Source organism: Gouania willdenowi, chromosome 19 (assembly GCF_900634775.1).
Source record: "Gouania willdenowi chromosome 19, fGouWil2.1, whole genome shotgun sequence".
Classification (NCBI taxonomy): domain Eukaryota; kingdom Metazoa; phylum Chordata; class Actinopteri; order Blenniiformes; family Gobiesocidae; genus Gouania; species Gouania willdenowi.
Window position 1 is genome coordinate 7,266,010 of NC_041062.1, and position 23,694 is coordinate 7,289,703.

At 38.3% G+C, this 23,694-nt stretch overlaps 3 protein-coding genes across 11 annotated transcripts in view; 1 reads left to right on the forward strand and 2 right to left on the reverse strand.

Annotated features, from left to right (window-relative positions):
• The window catches only part of mto1 (mitochondrial tRNA translation optimization 1), a 10,029-nt gene extending 6,614 nt beyond the window's left edge, over window positions 1-3,415 (reverse strand). For 2 of the 4 annotated variants that reach the window (XM_028475512.1, XM_028475509.1), the window contains exons 1-2: window positions 1,637-1,836; window positions 508-698 (exon numbers count right to left, since the gene is read on the reverse strand). In XM_028475512.1, coding sequence (XP_028331313.1) covers window positions 508-698; window positions 1,637-1,638 — 193 coding nt within the window. In that variant the 5' untranslated portion in view covers window positions 1,639-1,836. Of the gene's footprint in view, window positions 1-507; window positions 699-1,636; window positions 1,837-3,301 lie in introns of those variants that run through there. The other 2 variants (XM_028475511.1, XM_028475510.1) reach the window with 2 other exon arrangements.
• On the forward strand, window positions 2,690-15,793 carry atxn2l (ataxin 2-like). Of its 6 annotated transcripts, none has more exons than XM_028475503.1 (23): window positions 2,690-3,449; window positions 4,568-4,604; window positions 5,556-5,612; window positions 5,819-5,890; window positions 6,031-6,187; window positions 7,071-7,192; window positions 7,349-7,440; window positions 8,099-8,347; window positions 9,078-9,541; window positions 9,613-9,717; window positions 10,137-10,286; window positions 10,372-10,455; window positions 11,030-11,091; window positions 11,725-12,059; window positions 12,134-12,203; window positions 12,275-12,409; window positions 12,686-12,746; window positions 13,541-13,725; window positions 13,979-14,120; window positions 14,190-14,299; window positions 14,711-14,890; window positions 14,968-15,130; window positions 15,219-15,793. In XM_028475503.1, the coding sequence occupies exons 1-23, from the start codon at window positions 3,331-3,333 to the stop codon at window positions 15,266-15,268; spliced, it is 3,201 nt and encodes a 1,066-aa protein (XP_028331304.1). In that variant the 5' UTR covers window positions 2,690-3,330; the 3' UTR covers window positions 15,269-15,793. The 6 variants fall into 6 exon arrangements, with proteins under 6 accessions (XP_028331304.1, XP_028331305.1, XP_028331307.1 ...); XM_028475504.1 differs by having other exon boundaries at window positions 13,547-13,725; XM_028475506.1 differs by having other exon boundaries at window positions 10,137-10,250.
• A 682-nt stretch (window positions 15,794-16,475) lies between these two features.
• Window positions 16,476-22,711, reverse strand: adprh (ADP-ribosylarginine hydrolase). The gene is made up of 8 exons (XM_028476556.1): window positions 22,410-22,711; window positions 21,302-21,416; window positions 20,486-20,594; window positions 20,140-20,238; window positions 19,968-20,073; window positions 18,735-19,001; window positions 17,629-17,843; window positions 16,476-17,059 (listed from the first exon to the last, which is right to left on the reverse strand). Exons 1-8 carry the CDS (start codon window positions 22,415-22,417, stop codon window positions 16,911-16,913), a joined length of 1,068 nt encoding a protein of 355 aa, XP_028332357.1. The 5' UTR covers window positions 22,418-22,711; the 3' UTR covers window positions 16,476-16,910.
• Between the last annotated feature and the right edge of the window lie 983 nt (window positions 22,712-23,694).

Consider the following 23,694-nt stretch of genomic DNA (forward strand, 5'->3'; position numbering starts at 1 on the left):
ATTTAACTGAATTTGTATTTATTTTGGCAGTCTTTAGGAGAAAAAAAAACAACAACAACCTATACACACCTATCCCATCACAAAAAACACAAAACAAGGCTCACTAGATAATATTAAAAAATATATATTATAGCAATTGGGAAACTAATGTTACAAGTTCTGGAATATACATTGAATATATATTCTGCACAAAGTTCTATATATACATTTTATACATTCACATCTAACATATATACATATACGTTCACATATTTACACATAAATACATGCATATATACGCACACATGCATGTACATAATAATAATAATATACTATTTAATATTTACTACACAAATTTAATCAATTAAATTTTAAACAAAATAGAGTGGCAATATTGAAATGTATAATATTATCTATCACAATATTTACCTTTTATTGTGCTTATTAAGTATTAATATCTTTATATACATGTTATGTATTATTAATACAACACTTTTATTATAGGATTTAGTTCTTCCGGGATCTCACCGATTGTTTGTATTTTTTGCGTAACCAGGAGGGTCCGGGCCCCCACCCTGGCCGCCGCGGCTGCCGCTTCGGTCCCTGCGTGACCCCCACCCACCACGATGACATCATACTGCTGTCTGTCACAGTGACTGGTGCGTTTGAAAACCTGTAGAAGGCGGGGAACCTTTTTCCTCAACATGTGGGATGAATACCTGTTAAAGCAGAAATCAGATTCATAGAAAAGTAAGGAATTACACGGTGACAACAGTGGCTGACACAAAATATGGCAAAAAACATTATTTATATACAAAAAATCAATAAATAAAAATCCAAATATATTCCTTACATTTTGTGGGTTTCAGCATTAAATCATTAATGGTTTTTAGTTATATTTCACTCCCTTATATTTTCATGTTATGATGAGTTTTGATGGGATGAAATGTAAATAAGATACACGTGCAAAGCAGCATTTTTTTAATTATTAAATGTCATGGTCATCCAACACACCATAATATTGTTCAATTCAATTCAATTCAACTTTATTTATATAGCGCAAAATACAACAAAGTCATCTCAAAGCGCTGAACAAAATATAAAGTCCATATTGTCCCACTATGCAGCAGAATTACAAAAACCTCTTTTATTTATTTTGTAGTGCAGTCATTTAAAAAAATGTTTTTTAAATTATTATTATGCTTGGTGAATTCTTTATCATTCCTTTATTAATTTAATGTTGAAGGATACATAATTCCACTTTATTTATTAGAAATATTCACAATATTCATACAAAGACTCGACAGTTTTTCATCCATTATTAAAAATATAATAATAAATTAGTCGATTGGGGTGCATATTTCAATAATAAATTACTCTTACATGAAATGCAGAGTCTTGCATATGAATTCACCACCTAAAATATAATTTAATTGATATTTTGAGCACATGCTAAGATATAATTGTATTTCCCGAACTCAGTATAGAGCCAAACTAAATGAACTTTAAAATAGGTTAAAAAAATAAATTAAAAAAAGAAACAATTAAAAAGAAGAATCCACTTACTCAATCCAATTTCTTTAAAAGAAAATTAATAAATGTGATTATTTTATAACACCAAAATTAATCCACATTAAAGCACACGGATGATACTTACATATAATGTAACCACACCGACAATAGCAGGTACTTACTAATTATGCGAGTAAAAAGTCACGTTTGTAATGTTGTCTTTTGGATAAATTCATTAGAGGAGAACTCCCATTGTCTAATAACGACTTTTGTGGATAATTATGAAAGCGTTTTCTGAGATATAACACAGACGTTCTTCCTGCAGGCAGCCATGCTGTGTGGAGCTCAAAGTCGTAACTGTTGGTATAAAGGCGCACCTACAAATCTACAGCAGTTCAGGGTCTCGAATCCGTGACATTGTCAGAAAAATGTAGATAATCCGTTTTGCCTGAAATTACATTTCAATAAAAAATATATTTAGGCGATATCATATAATAAAGCAGATTTTTTTTTAAAAAAAAAAATCGAAAAACATGTCTGTTAGATCAGGGGTTCTCAACCTTGGGGTCAGAACCCCATTTAAGGTCGCGCACACAAAACACTGGGAGGGGGTCGCCAGATGCCTTTGAAAAATTTTTTTTTTGTTTTTGTAAAATTTGAGCCCATTTATTTATTTTTACCATTTTTCTGCCACAACACCAAACTTGCCATATTTTAACCTATTTTTATCACTTTTTCTTTCAATATTTATGCTCCTTTTAATGAATTTTTGCACCTCATTACTTGTATAAGAGAGACAAAATGCACAACTGAACTTTGATATATAAGGAAAATAATCATCAATATCAAAAGGCAATGAGAATATTGAACAAAATGTTAATTTAAAATCAAAAAAAGAAATTATCGGCATCAGCATAATCCCTAAAAATCCCATATCGGTCTGAGTTGTTTTTTTTATGACTTCACGACAACGATTCTGTCCTTGTTTCTGTGCTTGTGGTTTATAAAGTGTTAAAAGGCCTCAAACTGTGATTCTCGGTGAATTAAGGTAAAACATTGTAAACAACCCATGCTGGATGTGTTATGTAAGGATTTCCACGTGTGCTGTAATATTAACCATTCATGTGTATCGATCGATTGATTAAATCAGTGGCTCAGGTACGCGCGCTCACTTGTAGGTCACAACGTGAACGCGCACGTAACCCTCTGCAGCCGGTTGTGGGTCAGTCGCGCGCGGATTGAGTCAAGAAAGCCTACCGAGAGGTGGTGTTGACCGACCGCAGTAGCAGCTTTTTCTGCGAGAATCACTGAAATAACTCTTCGTACAGCGTCTGGCAGCCAAGACAGCTCCCTTTTTAAACTCAAGAGTCTCTTGTGCGGGAGCTCAGGTGACGCGGCAGTGAGAAGAAAGTAAATCCCGGAGGGGAAAGCGACCGAAGTGAGCCTGAGGATTCAAGCTAATGCTAACGTAGCCATTGCACTGCTTTCAACAACCTGCCGGAAATTAGTGTGCATCCTCCAGTCGCTACATTTGACATACGCGTTGTTGTTGTGATAAAGTAGACACTAAATGTGGCTAAATTCGTGAAATATGTGCTTCCTTTACAATACTAGTCGATGTGCTTTCGCCTTCGTATTGTAGGCCACAGGCGCTTGGTGTTCACTTAGCCAGATTAGCTTCAGCAGCCGGTCTCGTTAAGATACAACACCGGCGCTGCGGTTCTTTGGACAGGGTCGATTGAGATTGATATTTGTCCCTTGAGACAATTTTTTATCGGGTGGAATCGAGTGTCAATAAGTTCGTTTGCACCTGGTAGTGTCTAAGCTTTGTGCTTCACAATGCTAAAACAACAGCAATCTGGCTCAGGCGGGAGAAAGGCGTCCAACGGCACATCGGGCCCCGGCATGTCGTCCCCAGTCAGCGGAATCAACAGCAGCAGCAGGACACCGGCTGGAAGGTACGTGTTTTCAGGGGCGTTTCGATAGGACAGTCCGGGGATTGCCATGTAGCCCAGAGGCCTACCGGTTAAAGCGCTGTCCTCATAACGGGCGGGGCTAGGGCAGATGCTTACAGTTGAGGGCCAATGATATCCGTTCATTTCTGATCGGCAGTAGCAGGGAACCAATGGGATTGAGTGATAATGGCTAGGTGATGAGCAAGGAGGGTTTATGTTTGTCAAGACGATGAGTAGCAAATCAGCAGAGGCGACATTAAGTTTATCTGGCCTTTCGGAGAACGGTGTTTCTGATAAAGAATAAATGTTGACATTCGCCACCAAGCTTTGCATTGGGTTTAAAAACATTGTTTAAAGCATAAACATCTAGATTTAACTGATTTTAAGGCCACCACGTGGGCACATGTGGTTTTTATTTGAGAGTTGCTCGTGTGTTTACTGATCGGATCCTTTGTTTTGGAGCCTGCGAGTTACACAATGTCATCTGAATGTTTTTAGGTTCGTCTTACGTCTCATTTGAATGCGTTGTGGTTTTCTCTAGAAGTTGACGACTGCCATATGAAACTTATATTACTTTATGTATATGTTTTAAAGTAAACAACATGAAATTGACACTACATTACTACGGGTGTCATATATACGCCATACAAGTTTGCTTTGGTCACGCACATTAAAATGATCCACATTTTAGTTTTTAGTATGCAAAGGTTATAAAACATTAATCATACTTAAAATATACATGAATTGTCATTAAGTCAAATTGTAAGTAATTTTTGACACACAGAAAAGATCTACAGTGAATAATATTTTTCCTTTATTTGCTCTTCTCTAATGGCTTGGTTGGAAACATCAGCCCACATGCCTGAGTAGAAAATGAGTTTCCCTCACCAAGTTCTCATTTTGTTGTCTCAATGTGATTTATTTTTATTTAAAAAAAAAAAAAAAAAAAAAACACGATAGAACTATATTGTCAGAGGTGTGTGGATTAAGTCTACAGTCAGACTTCCCAGAAGATGCTGCACATTTAACATGAGCTGCTGCACCTATAATCTAAAAGACAATTGTGATATCATTATATTACAGTGATTGTTTGTTTAACAGCTAAAATTTGTCTTCTACAGAAATCGATCTGTGAAGCCATCATTCCAGTCATCACCTGTAAGTATCTCATACTAAATCATAAATCTAAATCATATTTGTATTATTTTTTGTAAATATCTGAATCATATTGTTATATATTTGTATTATTATTAGTATTATCTATCCTACTTTAATTTCTACTACCGTAATGTGTGTTTCTGATCCCTATTTTAACAGTCTTTTGCTTAATTATACACTTAATTATTGTTCTTTCTTTTGTCTTTGTTAATGTTTTTATTCTTTAATTTTTGTGATTATTATTCTTTTCTGTGGCTGTAACAAAAGCAATATCCCCCTGGGATTCATAAAGGAATTCTGATTTTGATTAGAAAAGTTAATCAGCAATGCAGAATTAGTGTTTTTTTTTCTTTGGTCAATTACAAGAAAATACAATCCAGTAGCATTCCTATAAGAAATAGGTTAAGTTTAATGTTTCTCATTATAGTTTTCTCTACTTTAAACAATTCCCTTTGAGGACATTATGACCAGGTTCAAACCAACCCATCTCACAGTGTTCTTCTAATGCCAGCTTTATTCCTTGTTACATTCTACTTCACAAATATTATCAGTGTCCAACATGGTCGGAGACAGAAGGGGGGAAAAAACTCTTAAAACAAACTACGTCGCCATAATGCAAACTTAACCTGATGGGTTGGGTCTGAGGCACTAAATTACCGTAGTTACTTGGAAAAACCTTAAAAGTGAGAAAAAGGTTCCCCTTTAATTCCTCCACTCACAACAAAACAATGTGAGTGGATTTAGTTAAAATGAACCACAATGGTTTGTTTTTTATTCTAAGCAGGACATTCAGCCGACTAATGAAGGCATTGTTTATTCATCATTATTATCAACAGTTGTTTTGTCCAATTTTCAGACCATTTTTTGTTTTGTTCTACAATGACTTACTGCCACGTTAAGTGATGCAGATAGCCATTTTTTAATGAATACCCTGTATTTTGCCCCGTATAGGTATTTGAGGGTGTGTACAACAATGCCAGAATGCTTCATTTCCTCACAGCTGTTGTGGTGAGTCTTGTAACTTATTTTATTGTTACAGCAAATTGTTGTGTACTCACTGGAGCTCGTATCCTTATCTTTATCTGCAATACCATTTCTACTTTAGAAATGAAGAATTTGTATAGAAAGTGATGTCGTATGTAATTGTTACAACTTTCTTTTTAAATTGTTTGTAAAAATGAAAATGCTTTAAAACTGTCTTTCATCTTTTTCAGGGGTCTACTTGTGACATAAGAGTGAAGAATGGCAGTGCGTTTGAAGGCATCTTCAAGACTCTCAGTAGTCGGGTAAGAGGCTCATGACACACCATTATTGAAGCAATCTATTTGTTCACAATCACGATAATTAGTGTTTTGATTGGGTCATCTCTTAAGCTCGTTGATCAAATTCTCAAAAGTTCCCAATGCCGCTTTATTGATATCTTTAGTGCGAGTTGGCCGTAGATGCCGTGCACAAGCGCAGCGGTGACGATGGCTCATCAGCTCCACCTCGGAGAGAGGACATCACAGACACTATGATCTTCAGCCCTTCAGATTTGGTCACAATGATCTGCAGGGATGTCGACCTCAACTTTGCCACCAGAGGTACAAAAGAACACAACATCAGTAACACATCAGGATAAGGCACATAGCGCAGAGACTGGGAAAGTTTAAATAAAGTGGATTACAAGAGCAAATAGAAAGTGACCAAAATGGTTGAAAAAGTGGTGAAATGGGATTTTAATAAACACAGAAATTGGTTAAAAGTTGGAAATTAGAGTGTCCAAAGACAGACAGAAAAAGTGGTAGAGATTTGTGTGTGAGTCTCAATATTTAAACAATTAGTTTAAAATAGCAAATAATTGGCATGACGAATTGTAAAACGTGGTTAAATTGGCAGAAATAAGCATGAAATATGATGAAAATGGGTCACTATATGCTACATTAGGTGGAAAGCATTTAAAAGTGCTGAAAATGTCGTGAAAGTGGAAAAAATGTGCAGAAAAGGCATTGAAATTAGATGGAGAAGTGGCAGAAATGGGAGTAATGTAGCAAAAATGCATTAAAAGGAACAAAAATGTGGCAAGAAAATGTGATGAAAATAAGTTAAACTATGGCAAGTTTGGTGTAGTTGCAGTAAAAATATAAGCAAAATGGGCCCAAATTGTTCAAAAAATATTCTTAGTTTCTTGAAGGCATCTGGCGATCCTGTTCCAGTGTCTCGCGATCTTAACCCCAAGGTTGAGAACCCCTAAATTAGAGGGCTGAGAACATTTACTGACACAAAAACTTTGCAAACATATTTCAAACAAAGTAATGCTGCTAAAGATACAGGGACAGTGAGCACTCATTTGCTCCCAGTAGAAAGTGGAACTCTTTGAATGTCATTTTAAGCACCTATCCTGCCATTATTGTGACAAGGGAGTATAAGTGGCTTTGAAACAACAAAAACATTGTATAAACAGATTCCTCCTTTGTTCGATTTCAGACACTTTCACTGACTCGGCCATCAGCTCCACTCGCATCAATGGAGAACACAAAGAGAAAGTGTTGCAGAGATGGGAAGGAGGAGACAGCAATGGAGAGAGCTACGATTTGGAAAATGATGCTGTGAGTCAGTCCTTTTAAGTAAATTAGGCTGATGGCAAATTGCTTATTTTTCCTTTGCAGATACAGGCACTGTTTTTTTAAAAAAAAATTTTTTTAAAGCTGATTGGCTTCACAATTGCTTTCATTTTTAATGATTATTTTTTCCTTTTTATAAAGTCCAATGGCTGGGATGCTAATGAGATGTTCCGCTACAATGAGATGAAGTATGGAGTCACTTCCACATATGATTCCAGTCTCTCTATGTACACGTAAGTTAGTAGATCATTTTTAACTGTCATTTAAAGCAGTGTTTCTCAAATGGGGGTATGTGTACTCTTGGGGGTACACAATGACATTACAGGGAGTTCTTGAGAGAGAGGGAGTGGAAAATTAACAAACAAAAGCATGAATAATATAGGGTTTTATATTGTTTATTGTAATTAAAAATGATAATCATAATAATGATGATGGAAATGATCTTGATTAGAACATGAACTAAAAATACAAGGGTAGGTCTTGGTCCCACACCAGGCGGGAGAGGATCGTGTATGACAAAAAATATAGAAATAAATCTATTCAGCGTGCACTACATAGTTTAATTCTGCTTATTTCATTATACTTCTTTAAAATGTGTGTTATCACTTATTTATTTTTATCATTATGCTCTAGTTGTTTTTTTCAATGCATTCTGAGCAAAATGTGGTACTCGGAAAAAGGATACATGAGCCAAAAAAGTTTAAGAACCACTGATTTAAAGAATTTTTTTTTTTAACTTATATATTTTATTTATATTTTCTTAATAATTTAGTGTAATCAGTTAAAATAATATAATGGATTGATAAATAATCAGTGGCTGCCAGTGTAATTTTTACATGATTTAAGTTGTGATTATTTTTTTTTTTTGTCTTTTCCCCTCTCACCACTCAGCTTTCCTCTAGAGCGAGGCAGCACAGACGTGTACAGACAGCGGGAGGCACGTGCTGCTCGTCTGGCCAGTGAAATAGAATCCAGCCCCCAGTATCGCCATCGGGTCAACCTGGAAAATGAAGAGGGAAAGAGCGAAGAGGACAAGTACAGCGCCGTAGTGCGTGATGGCGCTGATCGGGAGCGGGGTCGTGAAAGTCCCCGTGACAGAGAGCGTGAACGGGGCAGAGACAGTCCTGGAGCTGGCAACAGGTGGGAGGAGCCTTTATTTTCTAGTTTGGTGCTGAGATGATTGTCCAACGCGTGAACGGATTTTTGATAAAGTATTTGGTCTCGTAGTTTTCTACGACGGCTTATTAGGGACTCATTCAAATCAAAATACAAATCTGGACTACGAGATTGAAGTCGTAATATGTTGAGAATAAAGTTGTCATTTTATGAGAATCAGTCGTATCTTAATAAAATTATAAATTTCATGAGGTTAAAGTTGTAATATTTAATTCTCATAAAATTATGACTGTATTCTCAAAATATTACACCTTTATTCTCATAAATATTACAACTTTAACCTGATGAAATTATAACTATTCATATAAAATTCTGACTGTTCGAAAAAATATTCCGACTTAAACCTTGAAATATTATGATTTTAATCTAATAAAATTACAGATTTATTCTCAAAATATTACCACTTTATTTGTGAAATATTTCAACTTTAATCTTGTAGTGATCTTTTTATTCTAATGTGGCCCTAATACGCTATTGTAGTATTCACTACATTTTCACATATTAAAACTTAAGAACTTGCTTGGTTTTTCTCTTCATCTCTATTTGTAATGTTAACAATCTGTTGCTTAGGGTTTAGTGTTTATTCTTTCCATTATTTCACAGTCATCGATGTTACAGTTTAAGACAATAATCAATGTTCTATGTTTTCATTTATCATTTTTATACTAACCACATGTTTAAATGTGTTTTGAAGGGAGGGAAAGTACATTCCTTTGCCTCAACGTCAGAGAGAGATGAACCGCGAACGAGAGCGAGCCGAGAGAGGACCCGGCGGCCCCCCACCTCACAACCGGCTTAGCGGGGGCTATCGCTCCACCCCTCCATCTTCCTCCTCGTCTTCTCCCAGACCTCCACTGCCGTCAGCCGCTGGGCCTCAGCCTGGAGCCTCCCCAGCAGAAAGAAGCAGCCCTCTCTCAGGACGAGGTGGATCGTACGCTCCACACAACCCTCAGGGCAGCCCCAGCCCTGTCCCCGGCCCAGGCTCTGGGCCAGCCAGCCCCTACATGCCTCCGTCTCCTGGTGCTCAGGCATCTACTTCATCATCTGCTTCGACGGGTCCGTCCCCCGCGAGTCCCCCGGTCCCTCCCGGTCACACAGTTCCTCATTCCCACTCACTCCCACACTCACTCTCTGACGTTTCCAGGCCTGTTAATGGCGGTAAGTGTGAAGCCCCTCCCTTGATTTGCAGCTGAAACATCTGTTGCTGAGAGTGACATTTTCTCTTTCAGTGTCTACGAGAACATCACCTAAAGCCCAAAGACCTCCACAGTCAAGCAGGACGGGCCGCACTCCAAACTCACACAATCAGTCCACAGGTGTGATCTACAGACACCGTCAGTTTCCTGCTCATTTCAATGTCTTTAATGTTCCATCCTTAAGAGCAGGGGTTCTCAACTGGTCTCACCCTGGCACCCACATTTTTTCTAGATCATTAAATTGTAACCCACTTTTTTTTTTTAGAAAACAACCAACCAAACTTAGTTTTCTTTTAAAAAATCAGCTGTTGAGAACACACGTGTATCGTGTTTTTTAGAACATAAATGTGTATATTGTCCTGTGCAACATGCATTTCACAGCATACCTGTCAAAATAAGTTTATTTCAAAAGAAAAGACAAGTCTAACATGAGACGCATATTAAGTATTTTTTTTTTTATCAGCTGTGACCCCCTTTTGGGTCCCAACCCACCAGTTGAGAATCGCTGCTTTAGATTTCATAAAAGCTGATGTGTTCTGTTTTTAATGTACCCACAGCTACTCGCTCACCAAAATCAGGCTCGCCACAAGACACGCCTTATTTGGACACTTCACATGTTTCTCTTCCCGCTCAAAAGACTTCTGGCCCCGCCCCTCTTTTCCCTGTAGATGGTATTGGCCCCTTTCTTTTCTTCTTCATTGAATATTGTCAGTATATTTCCTCTAATGATAAACAAATTTATCCATTTGGAATCGGCCTCAGCACATTACTTATTTGTTTATTTTTTTATAGTAAATGAAATCCTTGGTGCTGCAGCAGCAAAAGAACGCTCTGCTGAAATCCCGAGCACCACGGAGGAAATAAAGTCCACTAAAGGTAACTTTTGTCAACATTAAAGTCAGTTTAAAAAAAACAAAATGTTTTTTAATTAACCACATTTTTAATTTTAGAATTTTGGCACCTATGATTTGTTTAAATGTGAAATCACAATTTCATCAGCCTAAATCATTCTACACAGTGGGGTCTATTGGTGAAATCTTACCAATGCTTTGAGATATGATGATAAACCCTCTATAGTTGGTTCTTTGATGTTATATTTCATTTAGAATGATTTTTTTTTTTGTGCAACAGGCCAGTATGTGATTTTTTTTTTTTTTTTACTAAATTAAACCACGTTGGTTTTGATTATCAAACAATTTTTATGTTGTTAGAGTTGATTAGAGTCTGCTGTTTGATCTTTCAGGTGTTCTGGAGTCTTGTTTTTATGAGACACTTAGCATTCACAATTTTCAGTTACTACAGATGGAAATTAGCATCATGTTTTGTGTACTTACACATTTATAGGAAGAAGAATTAAATCATTATAATATTGTTATTTATGCACCTGAAGCCATTGTGGTGGCACATTTGAACTTCCACTAACTTTTTTCTTTTGTTTTCCCCCCATCAGCTCCCTCAGTTCAGCAGAGGTCACAGATCGAGGAGCTGCGTAAATTTGGCAAAGAATTCAGAGTAAGAAGAGTTTAAATGTCAGAGTCAGATGTGAACGTTTCGGGAAAAAATGCTTTAGTTTTACTTTTCGCAAGAATCAAAGATGCATTGCTGTCAGAAACAAATATCGCACTACATGTACCGTTAACCTTTGATATATGCAGACATGGCAAGATAAATGGATACATTTTTTTTTTTTTATTGTTAATATGTTTTTTTTGGGGGGGTTTTAATATGTATTTTTTTAATGGTTCAGTGGTGGCCTAGTGGTTAAGTTAATCTCACCTGGGCCATCACTGTGGGATGTTGAACAAGTCCCTTAACCATAACTGCTCCCAAAGTGCTACACTGTGAGCCCACTGCTCCTCGGGGATGGGTTTAATGCAGAGAAAGAATTTAATGTATGTAGCTCATTCTTTGCTTGGATGGAGATTGAATTGACACATGGAAGTGCAAACTAGGGCACAATAATGTGGATTTTTTTTTTGGCTGCCTTAACTCTGCATCTCACTAAATATCAAACTACTCTGTAATTTGGCCCCTGAACTAAAATTAGTTTGACACCCCTGCTTTAGGGTGTGCCACAAAACTACATTTATTTTTTTAGATTATAGTATTTAATCACTTCAAGTGTCTCTTATGTTTTTCTTTTAGCTCCAGCCGAGCGGAGGCACCTCCAGCTCTCCCAGTTCCCCTGCAGCAGCCACGCCTCCTGCCATCAGTGAAGTTCCCCAGGCCACGCCCACCCTGTCTGAACCAGAGACTAAACCACAGCTTCCAGCTCCCAGTGCTTCCCAGTCACAGCCCTCGTCAGCGGACGACTGTGCAAAGGAAGCAAAAGCTGCCTCCAGCAGCGCCACAGTCGCCACCTCCACCACCTCCACCCAACACTCAGAAAGACAATCACCATCCGTCCCACAACCAGCCAGGACCCCGGGAAGCGAGGAAGCTAGGGCGGAATCAGGAGAGCGGACAGAGGGTGTAGCAGAGTGAGTGTTTCCACATAGCTAAGTTTTAGATTTCACTTCCTTGTTGCTCTCGTAACAACATTCTGTCTTTTTAGCCAAGTGAAGAAATCCACCTTAAACCCCAACGCTAAAGAGTTCAACCCCATCAAAACTCAGATGACAATGGTAACTTAGAATTTGCTCTATTTCAACATCTGATTACCATGAAAATATCATAATTTCTTGTTCATCTGCAGACGAAGCCCAACACGGCACCCACCCCCCCACGACCGACCCCTCCCAGCCCCGTGGTGCTGCAGCACCCGGGTGCACAGGGGCCGCTCTACAACACCCCCTACCTCTCTTACGTCTCACAGATTCACTCTGTTCAGGTACATGGCATCAAAAATACTCACCATAGTCATTTCTCCTCCATCGGTGGCAAAATTTAGGCTCCAAACAAATTTCTCTAAGCAAAAATCTTGAAGGTATCTATGTGAAGTTGTTTCAGGTTTTATGTTGCAAAAAAAATGTGTGAAATCTTTTTCACGCTCAATTGGCCAGAGATTTTCCAACTGTTTCCAAAGAAAAGATATTTTATAATTGAACATTGCTCTGAGTGCAGCTTGAGTTTTCCCGTGTTAACTGATGGATGTCGTCTGTTTTAGCCCCCAATGTTCCAGTACACCATGTCAGGAGTCAACCCAGGAAAATACCCCAGGGCAAAAGGTATGTGCAACCTTCAACCCCTCCAGTTCTCTGTCTGCACTGTTCGCTTTTTGTAATTCTCCAAAATGCTAATATTTTAAGAAGCACAGAAATTAGTTAAAAGTTGCAAATTGGAGTGGCCAAAAACAGACAGAAAAAGTGGTTGTAAGGGTTCAAAGTGTCAATATTGGCTTAGAAGTGGCAGAAATGGGGGAGGGGTGGGGTTTGGGTAATGTCATTTAAAAAGTCGGAACACTTAGTTTAAACTGGGAAATAGGCATGACAAATAGTGTTTGTCTTGCTTATTAAATTGGCAAAAAATAAGCATTAAATATAGTGAAGAGGTTATTAGTGACAATGATGGGTCAACATGTGACATTCGGTGGGAAAAGTGGTGGATAGGGTTTATAAGAGCTGAAAATGTCTTGAAAGTAGAAAAAAGTGCAGAAAAGGCATTGAAATTTGATGAAGTGGCAGAAATGGGAATAATGTAGCAAAAATATGGCAAGAAAAAGTGATGAAAATTGGTTAAAAAATGGCAAGTTTGGTGTAGTTGCAGAAAAAATAAGCAAAAATGGGCTTGAATTGTTCAGATAGTATTCTTGGTTACATGAAGGCATGTGGGGACCCCAAGGTTGAGAACCCCCGATCTAGACTAACAAATATTTTAATTTCAGTGTTATAATAATTTGTTCACAAGCACTACAATAATATATTTTACTTTGGCACAAGAACACATTAAAGTGTCTTTTTCTTTTTTTAAAAAAACATTTTGTGTATGAACTAATTTTCCTGGTGATTCCCGCTCTCACCAGGCTCAGTTGTGGCTCCACGCTCCGAACACGGCACGTCGGCGCCCACCATGTTGCAGCCTGCAGCAGCATCAGCAGCTGGACCACCTTTGGTTGCTTCTCCCTTCCCTCAGTCATATCTTCAGTACAACCCGCAGCAATACAGTCAGCAGCAGGTCATTCAGGCCATGACCCCCTACCCTGGACAGGTAAACATGCTTCTTTTCCAGGTTTTACCTTGTTTAGTTGGATTAAAATGTCCTCATTGGCATCCACACTGCACAATTAGAGTTGCAGGGCATCAAGAATAAGCAGCTCTGTATCTGACAAGGTTTTACTGTCAGTTTGGAGCGATAGAAGAAGAAAATAAAGTCCAAAATTGTGATGTGAACACAAACTAAGGCCGTTCACTGCAGAAAAGTTCAGTAAAAAATGTTATTGAGCTTCTTTTTCTCCTCCCAGCCAATGTACTCCATGCTGCAGAGTGGAGCCAGGATGTTAGGCCAAGGTGGGGGTCCCCACCCACAAGCCCTTGGACATCCAGGAGGCCCCCAGTTTTCTGCTCAGGGAGATGGGCCCCAAGGGCCACAGCAGGGTATCTATGGTGAGTAGAAATATTAAACGCTCTGTGCAAACACAGTGATTATTAATTACATTGGGAATGTGTTTTCAGCTCCACAGTCGTTCACACATCACTCTGGTGCAGTTCATCAGCCTCAGCCTTCCAGCACCCCAACAGGCAACCAGCCCCCACCCCAGCATGCCGCGCCTAGCCCTGGACAGGTAAGACGCTGCTAGTCAAGAAGCACTACTAGTAATGTTTAACCCATGTTCCACTGTTTTTACAAAATGGCCTAAAACCTTTGAAATGTACTTTCAAAGGACATTATTTTGAATCATATTAGTTTTTAACTTTTAAAAAGTTGGACTAATTTACCATTTTATAAACTGTGTTCCGCCATCTTGAAATCACGTGATTGATGTCACATGGCCCCACTACCTGTAAACATCCCATTGTTTCCTATTGGAGTAAAGCCTTCAGGTTTAGTTAAAAATGTTGACGTAGCCCTATTGCATGACTTTCACATGCTTCCTTTATTAAAAATGTAAATAAATTAAAATTTTCTTCACACTTTCTTTTTGACCTTCACACACTTCTTTATTCTGGGTTTACATCAAAGTGTCTCTTTCCAGAACGCCCAGTCCGGCCCTCAGCCCCAGTCCTTGTACCACTCTGGTCCTTTGTCGGCCCCCACACCCCCCAACATGCCGCCCGGTCACACTTCACCACAGGGTTCCTATCCCATCCAGGGTTACAGCATCCACAGCCACCAGGGCCTCCCCCCCTCCTACCCCCTGGGGCAGCTCACACAGGTTTGCGTCCACCTTCAGTATCTTTTACTTTATCTGTACTTGAATGGCATGAAATGAACTTGTTTTCTGGTGCTCAGGCTCATGTACAGAACGCCATGTCGGGTCACCACTCCGGTAGCCACGGACAGCCTCAGTTAGTGATGTTACAGCCTGCCCAGCAAGGCCCAGGGGCAGTGCCCCAGCACCCCCAACATGGACCTCAACAGGGGGCACACCAACATTTTTACATAGGGCAACATGGTAGGACACACACTATTAGCATGTTGTGCTAAACCTGTTTTTTTTCCTACAAGTTAACCATTTAATTTATTTTTCTTTTTTTGTAAAGCGATGCAGGTTCAAACACATCCAGCTTCTTTTCATCCATCTGGAAACTAACATCCAACCCCCATGACGCCCCCCCCCCCCCATGCACCGGATTAATGTGACTCATGAAAAACTGACAACGTTGCGCAGAGCTGAGTAAAAAAGACGAAGCGTCTCCCAGCACCTTATTTCTGTAGTATTTCAGTACCCCACTATCGCTAGTAATGGAGGATGGGCACAGTGTGCTCCACCCCCCCACCCCCACTGCTTTCTTCTTCTTATCCCCCACCATCCCCTCCCCCTTTGGCACCAGAGAGGAAAAACAACCAGATGGTAAAACCAGCCAAAAGCCTTGTGGGGGCTTTTTGAGACGGAGTGATGCCAGATTCTCTTGAAAAGATGGACTTCCAAGAAAAGTGGAGGATTTTATGGTTTTTTTTGTTCTTTTTTTAAAAAAACAAACATGATTCAGTAGTTGCAACCGCCCCTCTTTACCCCTTTCTTTCCCATAGGAATTTAAATCAATAAATAAGACAAGATAAGACAAAAAAAAATAAAAAATTAATGACAAAAAATAAAGTTTTCAACTCAACTACACAACCTCTAACAGTATTTTTTTTCCCCTTGTCACGGCATTCATTTATTGATAAAATGTATTTCCAGTGATTACGAGTACATTACAGCATATACATTATTGCATTATACTAAGTTATTACTGTCGCTCATTAATTTTCTGTTTAGTGAAACCACTAGAGGGAGCTCTTTACACACTATCTTTAACATAACCTGACAGGGTTGGGGCTCAATAACATTTTTCAGTTACAAATACGTATTAAATTACAACTCGGTTATGATTATAGTGACCTGCATTTTTCCCCAATTAAAATTAAAATTACAAATATCGTTTTTCCCCTGAAAGTCAATTACAATTTTGTTCTCAATTGTTTAAGTTCAAATTAAATTAATCACAATTACTGAGCCTTTAATAAAAAAGATTTTAAAACTTAACCTTCCTCTTGTGTTAGCTTCCTGTTAGCATCTCTTATGATAGCGGATCTTAAATAAACTGTAAAATACACAAAAATAAAATCATCTAATTAGTTTTTCATCTCTTGGTTACCTTGTTAGGCTTCCTTATTCATTCATATATTGGTATTTATTAATATTTTTGGTGGGGGCTCCTGAGCCTTTTTTCTGTCAGTTTACCCCTCAATTTAATTAAAAACATTTTTAAAGTTAAAATATCTTAAAGAGAACTGACAGGTAGTGGAAAAAGTAAAACATATTTTACATTATATTTTAATAATGGTTAATTATGTATGTGTAAGCCATAGAATTGTGACATGATTCTACAGGTTTGTGTTTAATCAAATTAACAGTTGTAACTAACAGTTACTATAGAATTTCCAATTACAATGTCAAATATTTGAACTCGATTACAACAGCAACAGATTATTTTAATTACAATTCTAATTATGTCATGTGTAATTATCAATTACACAATTATAATTGACCCCACCCCTGGAACCTGATGTGACTAACAGTGAATGGGTCAGTGGGACAGTGTGCTGTGTTTCCAGGCAGACATGACGTGCTGCACGCTGACAGCTCTGTAGATCAATGTAACCACAGAGCTGCGCCTCCAGCTGCTTCCACTTCCAGCGTGTCACACTATGTGGCCTACTTCCTGTCACAGTATGAAGACGCACTCGGGTCAGTGCGTCAGGGTGTAGAGCTGCTCGGCGCAGAGCTCCAGTCGGTCCCGGTACTCCAGGTTGGAGAAGTTGCCTTCGGGGACGCCCTGCAAGCCGTGAAGGAGACCCCAACAGCAGCAGGCGATCACAGCTGTGCTGTCGCTGTCACCTGGATGCAAACGGGAAGATGTGAAAATGAACATTAATTTACAGCATATTTACACTGGTTTAAAAACAGGTTAAGTGACCAAAAATGTGGTGAAATGTAAGGAAAATTTGTTTTAACTGGCAAATAAATTATTTGGACCATAGTATATAGTCATCTTAATGATGTAAATAGAATAGAATGGGTTAAAAGTGACCAAAAATGGTAGAAAAGGTGGTGAAATGGGGTTATAAAAACCACGAAAATTGGTTAAAAGTTGCAAATTAGAGTGGCCACAGACAGAAAAAGTGGTAAAAATGGGTCTAAGTATGTCAATATTGGAACTATTAGTTTACACTGGCAAATAATAGGCATTACAAATTCTGAATGTGGTTAAATTGGCAAAAATAAACATAATACGGTGAATAGAGGTTAAAAGTGATAATGGGTCAACATATGCAACATCAGGTTGGAAAATTAGTGGAAAGGATTTATAACTGCTGAAAATTTCTTGAAAGTGGGAAAAATGTGCAACATGTAAATGAAAATATTAATTTGTATCATAGTTTAACAGAAACATGCCAATTTCTGACCTCCATGAAATCCAGCTCTGCCCATCAGCTCCTCCCAGTCTGATCCTGCTCCCAGTAAAGCATCGTAGGCTATCATTGGAGCGTCGTGGCCGCTGCGTCCCGCCCACCCCGACAGGCTAAAGCTCTTGTAGGCTTCATCTCTCTCAGCAGCGCCGTAGGAGGGCGGCCAGGTGACGGGGCCCACACCGTGAGAGATGCCTCTTAGATCCAGGTACCTGAGGAGGAGGAAGGGAGACCATATATGGGCACGGGAAAGAATCATCAAACTGGGCCTGGGCGATATCGACAAAAGTCATATCTCAATTGTTTTTTAATTAAAATTAAGTCTGACCAGAAATAAAATTCTGGGTATAATTTGTGCAAAATGCCGCACAGGCACATTTATTAACCAGCTGCACAATATGTGCCACTTTTGGCTTATTCTCCTTTAACGGACAGCATGTGTGAGTGAGTTATTTAGTGTGGATGTTGAATTTGTTTTGTCTGGGTTCTAACTGTGCTTTTAATGCTGTTCTAAGAAGGAGTGAAAGAAGCGACTCATTAATCAAGTATTTTAAAACAAAATAATCTATAAAAATATATATATATAGATATAGGCGATATTGTCATTTTCTATACTGTATCTTCAAAATAGAAAACTTGATATAAATTCAATCTTGATATATCGCCCAGCCCTAATGCTTAAGTCGAGAAAAAGAAAAGGAAAGCCTTAAGGAAACGACAAAAAGGTCAGAAATGATCACTTGATTTCATAGTAGACATAAAATGCAAAGTAGTCTTTGTTTAAAAGAAAGTAGTTTTAAATTACAGATCCTTTGGTAAAATAATTGAATCCCAGGCAATTGGGGTCCTGTGTGATAATGACTCCTTAGTAATTAAATGCAGGATGGTCATTAATTATTGAGTCAATCACTGTAGAATGTTACTAAATGGAGCTTTGTTGAGAATATAAATAAGGTTGCTGTTGCTATGCTAAATCCAAACCATGACATTTCACTTCACTGCATTTTAACCCTGAGGCTGATAAAGGTTAACGGCGTAAATCTAAACCATAATCTGGGCAGACAGCCTCACAAAAGTCCAGTTTCAGCAGGTTGTACTCGTACCACTGCCACTTGTCACAGAAGTAGCCCCAGTCCCTCTCCGTCTCCTCCACGGCGAAGCCCCGCCCCTGGATGAAATTCCTCGCAATTGGACAGGCCTCGTTGATTAGGCCCAGCCCCCACGTCGTGATTGGTCGACGCTGGACGGCGTACGAGGTGAAGAGGGCCGAGGCAACGGCTCCCAGGAACCCAGTGGGGTGAGGGTGGGTCATTCTGCCTGTCTCCACGGCAACCGCCACCAAAGAGAGGATCTGATCAGGTTTGGGATACCTGCGGACAGGAAATCCTATAATCAGTATTTATATTTAAACAGAAGTTAGAGTATGGACTTTTTCAAGATCTAAGGTTTTTCTTTTGGTTTTTTTGCAATTGTCTAAACCAGTGATTCTCAACCTTTTTAGCCTGTGACCCCCACTGTACCTTTAGGTGGTTAAACACAGACATGAACATTGAAGAACAGTCATGTGGAGACAGGACCATCTATAAGGGGGAATAAAGGTGAGAGCTTTTTGGTGCCCATCCATAAAGTCATCAAAATAATGGTCCATTGTTCTATGAATGTGTGATAACCACATTTATTTAGTTATTCTGAGGAATATCAACTGTTATCCAGGAATTTTAATTTGATTTGCGCCATAGTATACAGTCATCCGAAAAATGTAAATCCTCCTTTTAATCAGAAATAAAATGGGTTAAAAGTGACCACAAATGGTGGAAAAGGTGGTGAAATGAGATTTTAAAAACTACAGAAATTGGTTGAAAGTTGCACATTAGAGTGGCCAAAAACAAACCGAAAAAGTGTTAAAAAATGGTTCACGGTGTCAAAAATGGAACAATTTGTTTGAACTGGCAAATAATGGACATGACGAATTGTTAAAGTGGTTAAATTGGCAAAAAAATAAGCATGAACTATGGTGGAAAGGCTTTATAAGTGCAAAAAGTGCCTTGAAAGTGGAAAAAATGTGCAGAAATTGGAGTATTGTAGCAAAAAAATGTCATGAAATGTAATGAAAAAAGGTTAAAATATGGCAAGTTTGATATAGTTGCAGAAAAGAAGGTAAAAATAAGCAAAAATTGGCTCAAATTGTAAAAAAAAATATTCTTAGTTTCTTGAAGGCATCTGACGACCCCCTTGCCAAGGTATGGCGATCCCAAATGGGGCCCTGACCCCAAGATTGAGAACCCCTAGTCTGAACAAGAACCCAAATCCCAGGATGCATCAGGTGGTAAAGTCACCTGAGGCCGATGCACATGGACCTCATGGCAGCACCACAGCCTGTTCCCTCTGTGTTATACGCCACTCTGAAACCTCCTTCCTCTCCAGGCTTCAGCTGGGAAACACCTGAAACAACCAATATCAATTACGTCGTCTTCCTTTTTAAAAAAAAAAAAAAAAACTTCCCATTACCCAAAATGCTCGAGGGCCCTGGTTTTCTGCCCTCCATGTCTTTCATGCCCTCCACATAACGAGCAGCGACCTCGTGCAGGAGCTCCTCCCCTCCTTTTCCTGTAAAAGGAAACAACTTTCTCAAACTGCAGCTGGTAAAAGTAATAATTGATCCGTGAACATTGCTGCCTGTTTGCCTCATTGCATTTAAAAGGTCAAATTTAATTACTGCCATTTTCATCACACTCATGTAGCGCTCTGTAATAGAGCTGCAAATTAATTCCAGACAGTGAACCCTCAGCCAGATTAATTTGATTGGAAGCAAAAAGAAGAAACAGGTTGTGGTTGTTGGCGGTTAAGAACTCACCGGTTGCCAGGCCTTCAGCCGTGGCCAGATGAAGAACAGTGTCGTCGCTCACCGGCCAATCAGGAAGTTCCACTTTGATGTTCTTTAGACCGCCGAGTTCCTGCAGCTCCTAAAAATATATATAACTACCATTAGTATATCGTAAATATATAAATAAAGAATTTAATACTATTTTATAAATATTTTGTTTAAAGTTCTACCTCCGTCCTATAAGAAAATCCACTTTAATTCCGATTTTTACAAAATATGCAACAAAAAAACCCACCAAATTGCATACAAAATCTATTGAATTTCCCCAAACCTGCCCTTTGATGTTCAAAAAAATTAAATGAATAAAAAGGTAAATTCCAGCAAGTTCATTTTGCCTTCTTTTTGAATAATATGTTAAGGTGTCATTTATTCAGACAACTTATTTGGGGGGAAGTTTGAACTCTTGACATGTTTCGATTGTCAACTGCCAGTCGTTTTCAGAGGCGTCTGCTGAAGATCAAAGTAAATTGCCTGAAAAAAAGTTGTCTGAATAAATGAAACCTTAACATATTATTCAAAAAGAAGACAAAATTAACTTGCTAGACTTACTACACAGAAGTCAAGGACACATCAAAGCGATCAGCAGACGCCTCTGAAGAAGACTGGCAGTTGACGATCAAAACATGTCAGGAGATCAAAGTAAACTTCCAGATAAAACACTGACTGAATAAATTAAACCTTAATAAATTAAATAAAAAGGTTGTTTGTCCACTTGAGTTACTTTTTTAGCTTGAGATATTGGAACCTTTGATGTGAAAGGTTCTGTCCCCTTTGATGTTCACTGACCTTGTGAATATTTGGTCCAGACTCGTTGTATTCCCAAAGCTGATTTCTGTAGCCCAGAGCGTCACCGACACCACTCAACAGCATGGCTGCCTTGTAGTGTTCTAATGTCGCAGATCTGTGGACACACAAAAGCAAAAAAACATGAATGGATAGATAACTCATTTCCCTGTTGACTTATAGGCTTTAATAATGCTAAATGAAAGAATTGGGGATCAAATCAGTCCAGTGTCCTCTCCAGGCTGTTTAGAGTAATAAATTACTGAACTCGTTTTAATTTTGACTAATAAATACGTGGTTGCTTTTAGTGTGCAATTGGTGTGCCCTAGTTTGTGCTTCCATGTATAAATAATACATAAAATATGGAAGTCAGCACATTATCCAAACAATAAGTGATAGATGTCAGTCCCTGCAGGATCGTCACTTTAAATTTCCTTGCTTTTGTGACCACGCTTTTATTGAATTTGAGGGAATGTTGTGAATAATATGAAGACGATTGCAGCATTTCAGAATAAAATAAGGTATTTCAACAATTAAATACAGTACAGTTAAAAACCAGTGCCATCATGTATAGGAAGGAACACTAATACTGTAAACTAATATTGTAAAGTTTAATCTAATTCATGCATTTGGAGAGGTTGAAACATCTATAACTGCTGTGGTTGGTAATTTACAAAATTTTTTGTTTTCTTTGTCATTTGCACATTCTCCAGCAAGGAAGTTGTAAGTTGTTGTTTATATGTAAAATATGTCTTTAAAATGCATAAGGTCCTCAGTGTTCATTCTAATGGAAAATATTGTTTGCTGACTAGAATGCCAAGATATGTTGTTTTAGTCTTTATAACTTTCATTGTGTGGCTTGGGTATTTTTTTTTTTTTGTTTGTCTATTTCTAATGAACGTATAAGATGTAAAAGGTAAGACATGCAATGTGAATTCTAATAGTTTAATTTAGAAAATAATATTAAAGTCTTAAGCCTAAATGTTCAATAGTTTGAAGTTTTGGACATGATAAAAGCGTGTAGTCAGCCACATGGAACTTATAAAGAAATATTTCTGCCTTAAAATATCAATTTATATCAATGTTGTCCTCCGTGTAGCCGCAGCCTCACCGGTCCATGCTGGCACCTCCTCCCCGGATATCAACGCCCACCGTCGGTCAGACACGTGTAGTTTAGTCGGAGGCTGAACTCACGCCGGTTCTCCTGCTGCAGGCCTGCGGGTCTCTTTTCTACACGTTGCTGCAGAGTACGAGCTCCAAACGTTACAACCGCAACAAATGCTCAGTCCCGGCTCTCACAGCTACTGCAACACAGCCGGTGGACCAGTGCAAGTATGCAGCTAAAAAAAGACCCAGATGAACCAGAATGGGCGGCTTTCCACCAGCTGGCTGCATGTAACAGTTACAACACCAATGGTGAATATTTTCTAATGTTTACTGACGCGTTTATAATCAATAACCCACATCCCTAAAACACTGAACTATCTTAACATGTACTATGTGTCAAGTTAATAATTTATTTAAAATTGGATTTGTTATATTATTAGTTGAACATTAGGGGGTCAAAAGCACATAAGTATTTCAGTTTTTCTGAAAAAATTTTTTGGGCTTTGTTTTTTTGGGCTCTTTTTTTTTTTGTTTATCGGACAAAATTTGTTCTGTTTTACTGAGGTTTTTTTTTGTTTTGTTTTTTTTTTTAGTTTTTTGGACACATTTTTTTTTACTGTTTTTCTGAGTAATTTTTTCCAGTTTTTCTTGATACTTTTTTTTCCCTGACAAATTAGCCTGAAAAACTGTCAAAAACACATGAAAAAAGACAGTAAAACAAACCAAAACAATAAATAATTCAGAAAAAAATAGTTTTTTCTGAATAATTAATTTTTTGGGTTATTTTTTTTTTTGGGGGGGGGCTATTTTTGCTTATTTTTTCGGACACATTTTTTTTCTGTTTTTCGGACAAATTGTTTCAGTTTTTCGGACTAACTTTTTTTTGTTTTTTGCACCAATTTTTTTTCTGAATTATTGAGACTAACAGAAAAATAATTAGTCCAAAAAAAACAGAAGAAAAAAAGTGTCCAAAAAACAGAAGAAAAAGAAAGTTGTCCAAAAAGACAAAAAACTGGTAAATAATGAGAACGACAGATCATCAATGTGGTTAAATTGGCAAAAATAAGCATGAATTATGGTCAAACAAGGTTAAAAGTGACATTAATGGTGGGTCAGCAACATGTGCAACATCAGGTTGGAAAAGTGATGGAAAGGGTTTATAAGTGCCGAAAATGTCTTGAAAACGGAAAAAAATCTCTTGGACTTACTTGGAAGCTTTTCCTACCACAGGGTGGCATGAGTTCCCTACAACCAGTCAAAAGGGGCTTTTTGAAGCATCCCCATGTGAT